General features: G+C 38.8%; 1 protein-coding gene across 11 annotated transcripts in view; it reads left to right on the plus strand.

Annotated features, from left to right (window-relative positions):
* The window catches only part of PDE1A (phosphodiesterase 1A), a 144710-nt gene that overhangs the window by 119207 nt on the left and 10387 nt on the right, over positions 1–15116 (plus strand). For all 11 annotated transcript variants that reach the window (XM_014880264.2, XM_088167938.1, XM_088167937.1 and 8 more), the window contains 3 exons: positions 2881–2962; positions 4257–4377; positions 6122–6300. In XM_014880264.2, the coding sequence (XP_014735750.1) occupies positions 2881–2962; positions 4257–4377; positions 6122–6300 (382 nt within the window). The remainder of the gene's footprint in view (positions 1–2880; positions 2963–4256; positions 4378–6121; positions 6301–15116) is intronic.

A 15116-nucleotide genomic window follows, 5' to 3' on the forward strand; every position in this document is an offset into this window, starting at 1 on the left:
TCAGAAGGGTCACACTGGGAAAAGGGACCAGAGAATAAAAAAGAAAGTATGTTAAACCATGAGGTTGTTAGACCCATCTGCCATAAAAGATTCCTGCTCAGGTCCTGGAGATTCTTCATATGAATTCTCAGTAGGGAGCAGCAGGGCATCCTTGACTCTGGGCTTTGCACTGGGGAGGCAGACTGGAGAGCTGGTGCCTTAATATAAATAATGAATAGACTGAGTTTTGTGGAAATAATGAGCAGTCATGAGTTTGTGTCTGCTTCTGTCAAGGGAAATTTAGAGGATTTGGAACTTGAGAGAAAAAAGGAGGAGCAGATTGCCCAAATAAAAGGTCATAAAATGACAACTGCAAGAAAATTTTAAACACAGAGAGACAGACTAGACAGGGCCCATGGGACAGTGAGGCAATGTGTCCAGCCAAGTGGAGGTAGCATGAGCAGTAAACAGTACCATGCTGGTCACTGAATGCACAGGACCAGCTAATGTTTTAGTTATTCCTTTATCTTTTCATTACAAGTAACTGGATCCCAAAGAAGCTGCTCAAAAACTAGAGACGGCAATTAACAATAGAACAAGTTAAATTGTGTATGTGCATGCAACTCAGCAGTATGAAATATGGAAATCTTCAGGCTGCAAGGGTGTGTATCAGAAACAAAATTTTTTCCATGTACTACTAAGGACAGTGTGTGTGGAGTAGTTCCAGCACTTTTAAAGTGTGATGGAGTATCAGCACATAGATAAATGCACTGAGCAGTGCAGACACAGCAGGTCTCCTGCTTCCTGGATGCACTGGCTTGCTGTGCATCCTTGTTGTGGTCTGTTGATCTGAGCCTGTGTGATAGAAATCTCTGGGATTTCCAAATCTGTGCCAGCCAAGATGAAGTACTCCAAATGTATATGAAACCCCTTAATTCCTCCTCTTCTTTTCTTTAAAGATATTAATTCAGCTCCTTCTGTGCCTTAAGGGAAAAGCAGTAGATTCTGAAACAGCTGATGCAAATCCAATGCTCTCACAGGCAGCTTTCAAAGTAGTGAGCACCAGCAAAATAATGAGCATTCACCTTGACAAAAACTTTGTAAACAACAGCTAATGGTTAAAATATGTGCCAGTGTTAACCTCAGGAAAAAAACCCAACAATACTTTACGTTTAAGAGCAACAGCTACAGAAAGTATATTGCAATACTAAGGAAAATCTGAGTTACTTGTTTAAAATAGAAGTACAGACACCCATCTCAAATCCTTAAAAGTAAAGAAATACATAGTGCAAGTAGCTCAAAGAGGTACCACAGTGCCTGTAGCACTGTTGTCTCAGTCTGAATAGATCCAGAGACACTAAAAGAGAGTTAAAAGTGAGTCCAGGGCCTGGACGAAGAATTTTTTTTCCTGTTTGATTAGTATCTTGTTTTTAAATCTCATTAAATTCTAATGACTGGTTTAATTATTAGTGCTCTATTATTACAATTTTACAGTAGTCTTAGACTTCAATGACACTTAAGTATTAATATTATGTTGATTGCGAAGTAATTAATAATTGGGTTTTAAGAGCTACTTGAAAACAAAAAAAAATCCAAACTCATCCATTATTAGTGTGGAGTTTTCTCTTTTTAAAATACCTTTAGATAAGAAGATTGCAAAATTAATATTACTTTAGAAATCATGTATTCAACCATGGCTGAAATAGTTAGAACTACCCCAGTTTATATGATATTACAATCTGGCCCCTGTATTTACATGGAGATGCCACTCCCACTGCCTCTAGTAGCACGTGTTTATGTGTTCTTCCACACTCTGAGTTCAAATTAGTAACACTTGAATATAAAATTTAATGGCCTTAGTGATAAAGCTCTCCACTTTAACATGAAATGCAATCTGTGAGCTGCATCTGTTCCTGTGACTGGATTGGTTTTACTGCTTTTATGGCTCTAAACCTTTCTCAAATATACTTCAGTGATAAGGAAGGTTGATACTGTCCCCTTCATCCATCAGTTTCTGTTTTCCCAGTTTTCCTTGGGAGAATGGTATGTTCATGTAGTGCTCCCCACTGAATGATCATCTAACAGCACTCTCCATGACAAATATATAGATTTATTTCACTTGCAAGACTAGGTTTTCCTATATCTATAATGGCAATGTTTCTGGCAGCCAGGTTGTCCAGCAACACAAATTATAACCTCCCTTGAAAGATGTCTCTTCAAGGTTGTTTTTTGTGCCACTGGACTTTCTTTTTGAAATTTTGCAAATCAGTTGGTCTACCATGCTGAAAATGGAGATAGACCCTCCTGTCTGTTAAGACTGTTGCAACAAAAACTCTTCTAATCTGCTAAGTGCTGAAAAAAATTCAGAGTTAGGTTGTACAAATCATCCTGGTAATGAAACTGTATTTGTATTTTTTGTGGCTTCAGTAGTAGAGAGACATGCCTGCTAGTGAGAATAAGTTCAAGTCAATTCATACACTTGACCTGAGTAAATCCATTGAAGAATTTTTGCATGCTGGATGAACCAATGCAATAGAAGGAAACACTCAGCATTTGGCATACTATTACAAACATGTCTTAAGTATCTCTAGTCCCATTACATCTGGGATCAGCAGAACTAAATTGTGAGCACAAGGACTTCATATATTTTAAATCTCATTGGCAGATGCCTTGCTGTTGAGGAGAACTTGATTGCAGTAAGTTTCTTTACATAAAAGTTGCCAAAAGTAAGTCAGAATTTAGACAATCAAAATTAGAAGATTTGTCTCTGACTTGTTTTTATTTAGGAATATAAGTAAATGAAGTGATCTGTTGAATAAGAACTAAGAATATTCATATTCCTTTGTCTCTCTGTCCCTCTATCAAATATATGCTTATAATATTGAACATTATTATTTACAGGGAGACAAGGAGGCTGCTTTAGGTCTTCAATTTTCCCCACTTTGTGACCGCAAGTCGACTTTGGTAGCTCAGTCTCAAATAGGTAATGACAAACTGTGATTTTCTTTTTTTTTTTTTTTTTTTTTTTTTCTGTGTAGGAGCACGTAAATTCACGAGGACATTTCATGTACCCATTTTGAATTTTATATGTTCAAAATTCCATCATATGTAAGGTATTCCTTTGCACCTATCTGTTCACCAACCTTGTGTGCTCTTACAGCGGAATGGTGCTGGTCTCAAAAGAACATGATGTAATTTCAGCATATGTGAAGGAGGGGTAGGAGAGGGATTAACCGAGGTACTGGACATGAGCCCAGCTTCTAGTGTACACACTTTAGAGTCTGGCAGATCATGTCCTCAAACTGCTTATCTCTTGCTCAGGAACTCACAGGCCTGTCTCTATTATAATCTGAAAGTACCAGTTTGTAGAAGCATCTCAAAGCTAATTAATAAATCAGCTCTCTGGACTGCAAGTAAGCCTGTCAGTGTGTCAGGGTCAAACTACAGAGGGTCAAGCCTCCCTGGGTTGACAAGGACCACTGCATTCTGTCACTTTACATATCCTTTATTCCATTTCACTGGGAGTTTGAAGCCAGTGTGCTTGAGAATCATATCTACTGCAGGAGAGAAGCTGGATCCTAGGCTGAATCCCTGTTTCTCACCTTCATGCTGTGTTGCATGGTTAGAGCATGAAGACATCTGGAAATCCATTGCTAGCTCATGTTTTAACGTATTTTTTTTCTGTTAAGTGCTCAGTAGAGAATAATGCTTCATTCTCTCACTGTGTCATTCTATACTGTGATGAGCACTTTAGAATGTAAAATACATTGTTCAGAGCTGACATCTCAGAACTGTGGGATGAATGCTGTCTCCTAAGGATATTACTTGTTCTCTTCACTGATTTGACAGAACCCTCCTACACACTGTGAAATAACACTTTACCTCCACAGAATAATAAACAGCAATTTGAAATATTAACTCCTTGGCAAGAAGCTCCTAATGGTAAAAGAGACAGCATGACTTGTAGAACTCTGGCTCAACAGTAGCTTCCCTTCTATTCAATAATTAATGCTAATTCAAATGGTAGGTGTGTTCTTCAGTGCATAAAATTTACAAGAAAAAAGAATGAAATCTGTAATTATTAATATCTACTTATATCTATGCAGCTTCAGGTGTTTTTGTTTCAATTGTGATTTTTTCTTCAAGATTATACTGGCAGTATCTAGTATATTGAATTGGGACTACAGATAGAAAATCAGCCCAAAAGCAAGTATTAATTTATGGATTTTAGACTTGTGAAAATGTAAAACCTGATTTTCTCTGTTTTTCTTCTGTAGGTTTCATTGATTTCATAGTAGAACCAACATTTTCTCTTCTTACTGATTCAATGGAGAAAATTGTTATGCCTCTTATAGAGGAAGCGACAAAATCTGAAAGTCCTGCATTTGGGACCCCCAGGTATGAATACACTGAACTAACATAAGCTCACATAGTAATCATAATAATGTGATTCTCAGAGTTATCTCGGCCATTTGAAGCTGGGGAGGTAACAAACAGCTGTGCAGTGTTGCCACCCTGTGGGGCTGCGTTGTATTTGCAGTGTGCTATTTTATTCCATTGACTGAACAATTGTACATATAGAAAGGCAAAACCCCAATAGTGATCAGAATAAACACATACAAACCATGAAATTTATTTCTACATTTAAAAAAATATGATCTTTTCAATAGGGTATTTAAATTCCTATACCTCTAAGGTGAAGTAGCTACGACAGTGTAATCTGACTCCTTGCTGAAAGCATTGTTGAATAATCAGATATTGCCCTTACAAATGCTGCCTCTGTTATAATAGTTTTATTTCATTTAAAAACTGTAATTTGAGCTTTCACTGAGATTACTAAATGATAACTCTGCAAGGCGATTTTTCATTTGCTGGGCATTAGTTAGATTTCAGTAACAAAAGGGTGAATCTAGCTCTTTCATATATTTTGCTTACAAGAAGCAAGTAGAAATGGCTAGAAGTAGGTATTTTTGATGCTGTTCTTAGTATTTGGGGAACAGTGCTAAACTAAGGTATTACTGATAGCAGATTTGTTTACATACTCCTTCACAAATGAGTGATTAGCACCTGCAAATGATTAGCAGTTTTAGGCTTCATTTTTGGTTGATGTTCATGACTGAATGGCAAATAAAAAAAGGCTTATGATCCAGCAAGACTTCCTTATGTGAGATGGAGGATAAAGGGATTTTTTTCTTTGTATGGCATCAAGTGCCACACTTATGAGGAGAGTGGAGAGCCTATAGCACGATACAGAAAAGTCTGAGCTAGAGAATTGCACACATACTACTGCATGGACACCATGAGGTGGTGCCTGGAAAACATTGGAATTATGGCCTGTTATTTCCACTGTATACCATTCAACATCTCTGGAGCACATGGAAATTACAGTTAACTCTTCTGGTGAAGTTCTTGTTGGTATGTTCACTGCAGTTATTTTCTGATTAATGGAAATCCATTTGTATGCGTATTAACATCTGTCTGTGGTACCAATGAGATAAACCATGCAGCAAAATGGAGCAAACAAAACCTATTAAGACATGAGTACCTGCACAAGGTTGGAAATAGGTCTTATTTTTTAATTCTAAGAAAAAAAAGGAGAATTCATTATTTTTTCCCCACCTTTGCCACCATATGCATATATGGATAATTTCACTTCTACTTACCAGTAGATGTAAAGTAGCTGCATTCTCTATTTAGCAGATTTTAAAGCTATTTAAACCCTGCTTTGAATACCCTTGAAGGTTTGTAGCTTGAAGAGAATTTTCAGCTCAAGCAAAACTTACCTGTCATATGTGTCACGCCTTCCTTTTTTTTAAATGGTCAAAAAACAACAACAAGATGTCTTTCCTGTGAGAGCAAGATACCATTCACTGTTCAAAAACACAGCTAAGAAGCTGCCCCAAAATGGCTGCATGAACATTCTTTTAAGAATTGGATTACAAATAATGTATTTTCAGCTGTCACATTTTTTTCAAGAATTCCGTGGAAAATGGTCAGCAAGACATCTTGCATCTTAAGAACACTCTGGTAAAAACTATTTTTTCAAGTTAGTTCCTAAGTAACTTGATTGGCATGAACTGTTTGTGTATTAATAAAATTGTCTGACTGTATTTATAATTTGAGGTATTTTTCCCTTGTCCAGCCAAAATAGTTTGGGAGGAGTAAGCAATGCTGAAGCACAAAGACGACCTGGCTTTAAAGGTGATGGAGGGACTCACACAGAAAATTCTCTGGCAACTGTAGACTTAAGGGGCTTCAAGGACAATCTGATGAAGATCATTCAAGCAAACAAAGAAAGATGGAAAGAATTGGCAGCAGAAGGTACGATATGTTAAGGTGGAATGTTTTTGTAGGTTACTCCCTAAGATCTCACCTACTTCCATTTTTAAATTTCTATCAACCTGTAAAAACGCATAGTTGTCTTGTACTCATATATTTTATGTCTTAATGTTTGTTTTAGATGCTCCTGTTTTGCTGTCCCAGGAGGTCTACAGAGGTGTAGGTGGTTAGGGGATGAGAGTAAATCATTTATCCTATGCAATAATCCTTTGTGCTGCTCAGCTAATCTTTAGAGGTCTGGCTTAGAAATGTGCATTCTTGCACTTTTAATTGTAACTGATACTGACATCTGCTTTAAATGCCAAAATCAACAATTCAAAGTGTTGTGTGCTGCCGCATTTCTTCAGAAACGTGAAAGTTGTACTTTGCTATTAGAAATGCTATTTGTTCCCCACTGTATGGAGCAAAATTCAGTATTGTAGGCTTCTTGGGACTATGCTGTAGGCAATTATTTAAATAACCCAGTGGATCTAAAGATTTGGGCAATCACTGCATGCATTAGACCCAAGCAAGGCAAAAGTGACTCTTCATGTGCCAGTAGATAGTTAATAAAGCTGCACCGAGCACCTCAGTTCATAAGCCATACCTGAAAATTATCTGAAATTACAGATACCTGAGTGAAATGTTTTTCACTCACCTGAGTTGTAACTGTTGAAAAGAGTTTATAGCTTCGATCCAGGTTAAGAGAATGCCATTTGGGAATATTTTGTCCACAGTCTGTGTTATTTCCTAGTAAGTACCTGGAATATTTCAGCACAGCATCTCACTGCTGAGACTGGTCTTGCTGTACATTACCTGATACTGACAGCTGGGAATGATATCCTGGAACCCAGTGCCGGTTTGTTTTCCATCCTATCTTCCAAATCAGCATCTTTTTTCCCAAAGAGGTGTCAGACAAGACAGAAAAACAGTGCTGAACAGTGATAAAATCTAATTTAGTGCTTTAGTAAATTGGAAATGAATATTCTCATTAGGTGGATATTAAGAATAAGCTTCCATACATCTTTTGTGACAATGGTTTGAAAGAGTCAGGTGGAAGTGACATCTGAGGAGAGGATTCCATTAGTATTGTCCCTTCTTCACGAGAAGCTTTATATAACCAATTGCTTCCTTTGGTGTTGCCCAACTAATAATGGCTGGTTGAAAGGAAAAAACTGCTAATTTGCAGTGGTCAGTAGCAATAGAAGACCACCAGCATGCCCAAGGCCACTTAGCTACAGCCTGCAGAAATCAAGCAGCCCTGAGCTGGTGACATGAAAGGTCCTTCAGTGTGGTGTAATGGAGAACTTGTTATCTGGAAGTTTGCCATTTCCAGTTACACAGAACCAACCTGTTTGATTCTGGTGCATCAACTTTTTGGCATGTTGGTCTGGAGGTGTACAGTGCTTCAAAGGGCACTGCTTCCCCTTCATTCCCAGTGCTTTGTTGTGCTCTATAAATTACTGATATATTTAGCCCAGTTTTACTCGACTGTTGACAGACATTGAAAACACAAAACTACTTGCAGCAAGAGATTTAAAAATTATTTTGGGTAAGGTTGCAGTCAATATCAACGTGAGGCCCAGCAAAATCCAGGAAACTCTGGGTATGCTTTGTACTCTGACAGAGATGTTAATGTTCAAGGCTCCATGGATTTATTGAAGTTGTGGTTGTCCTAACCTCCTTTTCTTCCATCAACTTCAGTAGTGAAGCATGTCTAAGTACTTCCTGAACAGAATTATGGAATTGAAGTAAAACATACATTAGGGAAGCTACTAATGAGTAAGTGAAAATAGCTGGTGTTGGGGCCAGAGCCTGATTAACAATATTGTCTCTGTGTGATTGTGGCTGAATCTGTTTTTTTGAACCACTCAGTGAGAAAAAGATTTATAGAAATCTGCTGCCACAAAGAGGCTACTTGCAGCAACGTCTGCAGTTGACTGGAGCATGGCAGAGAGATTTTCAGGGTGCCTGATTAGCCTGTAGAGGAAACTTTGTGAATAATGTAAATTCTTTTGAGTACACATTTATATTTTGTTAGTAAACAGATAGTAAGATGGTTTTTAAAATTAACAGCTGTGGGGTGGATTATATAGGTTTTGTGGAAGTTATATTTTCCATTCGTTTGGAATGGAATGTCTGCATCCAGAGTCCATTCGTGGGCCCTAAGGACTGCTGTAAAATATTTTTGTTAAGTAACAGTAGCCTTCTATAGAACACTTTCTGAGGGAGCAAGTAATCCTTGTCACTTAATGGAAAAGGGAGTCTTCAACTGGTCCAGTGTATCTGCTCAGAAGCCATACCCTTGCAAAGGCTGAAAATCCTCAATCAGGCTGTGCAAAATGAACATCTAGTAAAGAATAAAAAATATTGCAGTACATCCCCCTTCCACTTGAAATTCTTTTCAGATTAACCACATTTGACTAAGCTTGTAGGTGAATAACCTGAGCCCTTGAACTTCAGATGATTAGTCCCATACTGTCTAGATCTCATGCTACCTTCTCTGACTCCATGCTTGATGAAAAATCTTTGGGCATATGTATGAAGTTGTGTTTTATTCATTTGTTAGTAGGAGCATGTACTTAGAGAAGAGATATCAGAGAGATCAGTGCCAGGTGAAAGAAGTGCTCCTAGCTGGATAATTTATGGCAAGTCACAGATTGCTGAGTGCACTGAGGAGGTCACATGTATGAGCACCGTGTTGTGGTAGTAAACAGGCTGGCTCTCAGGGCAGATCTTCCAACACTTCCTGAGCTGACTATGACAAACAGAGCTCGTGCTGCTAAAGGAGCCATCTGCATTCCTGTCAATGGGCTCTGCAAACGCCAGATATTGTTCCCAGTTTAGTTCACAGGCTCAGGAGAAGTTGTCTCTATAAAATGTAGTACTACAGATAGACAAGGAGTAGAAAAAGGAACCTAGGAACATTCCACGAGGATGACCTGAACTCATGCCAGCTTTTCAGGATAAGGTTAGGCATGTAGCACTGATGGGAGGCAGCTCAGCTGGAGCTCCCTTAGCAAGAGCCAGAGAAGATGGTCTGACTCCTGTGCCAGGCAGTCCAGAGGAAAAGACTAATTCTCACTGACAGTGTTTTGACAGGGAAGCTTTCCTGGAGATGCTGGTGCTACCTCTCCCTGAAAAGATAGTTGCTGATGAGACTTGATTCAGAGCAAGCAGCCTGTGCAAGGAGCAGCGTGCTTTGTTTTTGGAAAGGCCCTTGTTAGTAAGGAAAGTGTTTATCTACCTAGGCAGCTGTTTGAAAGCTTCACTAACAGAAGGCTCAGTAAATAGGATGGCTCCACTTTGCTAAAAAGGCCATGTCTTGTGTAATTGATGCAGTAGAGCTCAGTGCTCTATAGCCTAAGGGTCTTCAACCTTTCACCACTGGAGAATTAGAGGAATGTTTCTCAGGCCTTCCAGGGAATGCTGTTAACAGGGAATTACCATAATGATCAAACATCTGGGATTCTAATTTGAAAGCCTTGATGTTTAATTAATATTCCAAGCCCCAATCACCAGATAATCTGTCTCTGTTCGACTCAACACAGTGATAAAGATACCACTGCATCCTGTGTTTTTTTTGAGGTGTACTTGATGATGGCTGCTGCTGTTTGCAATTATTGTATTGTAGCAAATGGACAGTAAATGTGCTCAGATGTATCTGAGAGGTTCTTTCATTAGAGAACATGTGTTCTAGTGGATTTTAAGGTCTGGAAGTTACTGACCTACTGAGAAAGCTGTGAGAAACACAAAATTTGTTGGGAAAGATTTAACTATTATGTAAGATCCTTCACTGTGCACTTCTTAGATCATAATTGTAATACAGTTATTTAAAATTTTGAAAATACGATGTTTATTCCTTTATTCATACTTAGTTCTGTAAAAATGTTCCAAAGATTTACTAATAAAGTTGGTCTGTGCTTGGCAAGCTCAGGTGCTCTTAACAGAATGTAAGGATACAGACTAGTAATCATGCTTGCTGATTTACATGCTTTAATCTCTTCAGTAGATATCATGGTAAATTAAGTTACAGGGATAAAAAAGTATCATTATTTTCTGTTTATAATGTGCAGAAAGAGGCACAGGCAGCTCAGGACACTCACCTGAGGTCATATACCAACACCAAGGGTATGCAGAACAACACACCAAAGGTCCAGCTGCCAATCAAATGGGCCCATCTTCAGCATAATACAACAGCAGTTGTAGAACAAACTTATTGTTTTCATCTTGCTTATGTGAGTCTTCTAAAGAATTAAGAGTTACAGGACCTGACCCAAGTTTGCATTATCTGTATGGAAAGACGTCAGTGACAAATGTCCTCAACACTTCTGGCAGTGCACTGGGCCACATGGCTCCAAAGTGCCTGGGATCACTGACCTCATCAAGGTGGGATGAAAAAAATGCATGAGGATGAACGAGTCTCTCACACTGGCCTCTGCTTAATTTTGGTGGTAAAAATATGACAAAATAACAACTATTGCATCTTTGGAGTGGAGATCAGCTTTTTCTTTCCCCCCAGGGGCAGCAATTTTGAATAACAAATGTCTCTTCTGAAAGACCTGTGCATGGTACCTGCAGGCTCCCCTCGGGCACTTTCAGTTCTGCGTACTTCCAGTCACAATAACCACAGGGTTCAGTTCCATTTTGTCTGAAAGATTTTCTCTGCAGACTCGGTAACAAGAAGAGAGTAGCAGCTGCTGAAATGTGAAAATCTGAGAGTGATGATCTGATAGCATGTTAATGTGACTTAGCAGCCGCTAGGAAGGGCGGGCTGTGGGAGGATGTGTGTGACAGTCACAGAAACTGACTGACAGCTTGGCACATGAAATCTACCCTAATGGACAGTTTTAATCTGTTGGAAAATAATCAATTCAGGAGGCTAAAGGAGTCCCATCTAGTGCCAGTGACAGTGATTCTAATTGCAGTGCTAAAATGCTTAGGTCATAAGCAGTTTTTGAGCTAATTCAGAAATGTGTTAAGTGGGAAAATGAGAATTTTTCGGTATGGTCTGAGTAAGTGCAAGGAGTGGGTTGAGCTAAGAGTAGGAAGAAATGTTCGGTATTGGCAATACTTGGTAAATCACAGACTAAGGAATGGTTACTGACCTAATAATGGAACCTGTTTTATATCTCCCTGGAGTACACAGCAGAGAGCTGATCTCTGCACATGACAGTCTACATCACTCAAAGCACCTTTTCCCTCTAGCAGGCTCACAGCAGCGTGTCCCTTCCTGTCCCAAAAGTTCCAGCATTCAAGCCCCTGTGCTTACAGCTAAACAGCAAAAGAGCAATAAAAGGTGGAGGTAACAACCCTAGGACCATAAACTCACAAATTACTTTTAGCCAAATCCTTTAGTGAAAAGTTTTGATTTAATTAAATAATTTTGTCTCTGTTACTTTTTCTAGATGACATAATGCTATAACATTAAATTATAACATGGATTACATGGTTTGAAGTGGTTTTATGTACTCCTATAACTGATGAAATTTGCATGAGGAGCTGAAAGTGGAAGGAATCAGTATCTAAATAAATCTGTGGGTTACTGCAATATTTTCTTGGGTTTGAAAATGGCAGGTTGGTTGGGGAGAATCATCATTGTTTGGGAGCTTTTGGACATGTCTTTTAACTTACTTGGTGATTCCAGAGGCTGCGGGATCAGTCCTCTCATTCTCTGCAAAATTTTGCTCTGTCCTGGTCTTTTCATTTTCTCTTTAAAATGACTGATGTGAGAACCTGTCTTCTAGAAAGGTACATTTCCTTCCCATGTTGTCCTGGTTTCATTATTTTGTCACTGCTTTCTGGACTTTTGTTTTACGGTAAAAAAAGGCAGACAAACCTAGAAATAGAAGTTTGTCGTAGTATACATAGAGATTCCATAACATCCAGCAGCATTCTTCATTACTGAGTCCTCAAATAATTTAATTCTCAGTGAAGATTAACAGCTTTCCTCTCTAATTCAGTAGTTTTCTTATTGTTAAAACTTTCATGTCATCTTGTCTTTCTGTAAGGGTAAGGAATTGTAGCTTATATTCCACACAGCCAATGAAAACAGCAGTGTGATTGAGCAGATATTTGTTTTACTGGGGCTTACAGTCACTGCCATTAGCTGGTTTGAGATGTCCTGCTTGCACATGGCTTTTGTGTTTTTCCTCTCCATTCCTGTTAAATCAAGACATGCTCTAGTGATGCAGTTGCTGTAAACAGCAAGGTGATTTGTAAGTCATGTACTGTGCAGGTCATAGCAGTTGAATTCTCTTTTGTGTACTACAGAAAGATGAGGAAAATAAAGTTTATGGACATATACAGAAGAGAAAGTTCCAAAATGTAGCAAAGCTTCCTCACCACTTGGACCATGTCCTGAAAGTGTTTCTGCACACATAGGGAGTAACAAACAGGGCAGGTGGAAAGCAGTGTTGTAGTGGATAATACACAACCTCCAGGGCCTCTGTGGTGCTTTGGTGACACTACAGAGTCCTGCAGCTGGGACCTAGAGATTGAGTCTTGTGACGGTTTTAGTGTTTCATGGACATTGTAGTCTTTCATTGGACTGATAGGGATTCAGTGCTCCCATTCACTCCAGCAAACAATAAAAAAAAAAGAACTTAAAGAAATCAATTAAATTTTCTGACACCTGTTAAGTGAAAAAACAAAAAACCCTAGTGACATTGAAGACTATAATATAATTAAAAGAAGAGAGGAAAGAAGTTGCCTTCACTAGTTAACACATTTTCTTCAAATACAAAATTACTGAGTACCAGAATTTTTCAGCTATTCTGAAATTTGGCTGTTGCCTTACGAGTCCTGCCAGTTTTCCAAAGAAAATATTGTATTACAGTTATTTTGCCAATAGTCCAGCCTGAATACAAGGGCAGAAAGACACCATTTCTATCATGTTAATGTGTCAGATGCCATTGTTCCTTCTCATAAAGAACTGTATTTTAAGGCAGGATTTCAGAAACTGCACAGAAATGCAGAGCAGAGGGATAAACTCAAGTCACCCCAACAGACCAATTAGGAGAAGCCATTTATTTTATAGAGGAATTCACATAAATTTTGCTGATAACACTTGGATTCTTGTGAAGAAAACAAACCCAACAGCTGAAAAATACAGAAACAGGCCTGGTTGCTGGCACTTTTGCCAAGTTAAAACAGAGAGAGAAAAGCCAGTAAAGTGACAACAACAATACCCTGAGCTGACTGCACTGCACAATGTACTCCTGCCTTTATCTGAATGGCTGTCACCATCTCTGAGCTCTTCTGGGCCTAACTGACACACCCCAAAACCCAAAAGTTTTCTGAGGACCAAGATGGATAGTCATTTAATCTTTTATATCTTACTGATCTGTTTATTCTTATCGAATATTGAGACTGTTGCAAATGCCAGTTACCTGGTTCATTTAACATACTCCATTTCCATCTCTGGCTGGCCATGGTAATGTGACCATAGGAAGGGGGAGCTTGCTCTTCCCAGAAGCCCAGTGCAGGGTGAGGGGCAGCAGCCTGGCCCACTGCCTCAGAGGGTCCCAGCATTTTGTAGCTGGCTGGAGGCAGAGACTGCCACAGTATTTATTGCAATTCTTCCTGTGCAGTAGTGGGGGTCAGACATCATGCCAGCTCCATTTCTCTTACACTGGTAGGGTTAACTTAGCAGTGCCCTGCTTGAATTCTAGTTATTTGGTCACTGTCTGAGTCTCAGTCTCATTTGGATTGCTAGATTATTCTGTTTCATCAGCGTGATCTAGGAGAGCAGAAATTTAGCGAATTCCAAGTATTATATGCAATATAAAGGTCCTGCATATATAGAGTACAATTATTATCTATTACAGAAAGCATAAATCGTTATTTTTCCAGCACATTCAGCATATTCCACAAGTGGCTGAACCATATGAACCCAGTATTTTTCATCTTTCTAGCAGTGGATTAAAGCTGAGTGGAGCAAAGCAAGTCAGAACATAGAGTCAGCAGGTGAGAGACTTAATACTAAAAAACAGAGGAAGGGGGGGTCTTAATGACCCTTGGTGACATCATCACAGAGGATTTTGTACTTGAGGCTGCTCAGTCTCAGTCACTCCCAGCAGCCACTCTTGGTGCTGGTCCTGTGGGCTCACACTAGTTTGAATGCAAAAGGCACAACTTTTATCTGGTGTATTACCAAGTGTATCTTGGTGCAGAGATACTTCATTTCAAAGCTCCATCTATCAGTTAGTCCCAAATTAGAGTTTGGCTCTGGTTTAAACAGACAAATTGGAGATCATCTCAAGGGCAGTCATTGAAATTGGAGACCATCATGACATAGGTCAAGAACAAGCCATCTGAGTTGTTATGATTAAACTCTTTATCTTCATTTGTCAGTTTAAGTTTGTAAGGGAGTGAATGAGAACAATTTTGAGTTGGGTTTTCAGCTCTATAAACAAAAAATTATAGTGGATTTTGCATGTATGAATATTCTGAGCTTTCTCATATGAGAATGAAATGGTCAGCCATCCAGTTACACCAAGATACACCTGAATTCTGGCTAGAAGAGTCCTAAAACAACATCAGGGAGAAAAATACTCTCTTCTTACTGCTTTTTGGTTAAAAAATCTCTCACCAACATGAGCTACATTAATATTACAGTTTTATGTGTGCTCTTAAATCAGCTTTGCTTTTTTTAACTTACTGATCCATCTGAACAGCATGTGAAATATTTTATCCTTGAATTTCCTTGGGGTTTTTTATGAAGCTAAGGAAAAATGCTGTAGTTGTGCCATTTGGAAGTGAACATGGCATATAAATCACTTTCTTAGGAAAAAAAAAGCTTTATGTAGGTAGGTTAT

Source organism: Sturnus vulgaris, chromosome 7, assembly GCF_052056855.1.
Source record: "Sturnus vulgaris isolate bStuVul1 chromosome 7, bStuVul1.hap1, whole genome shotgun sequence".
Taxonomy (NCBI): domain Eukaryota; kingdom Metazoa; phylum Chordata; class Aves; order Passeriformes; family Sturnidae; genus Sturnus; species Sturnus vulgaris.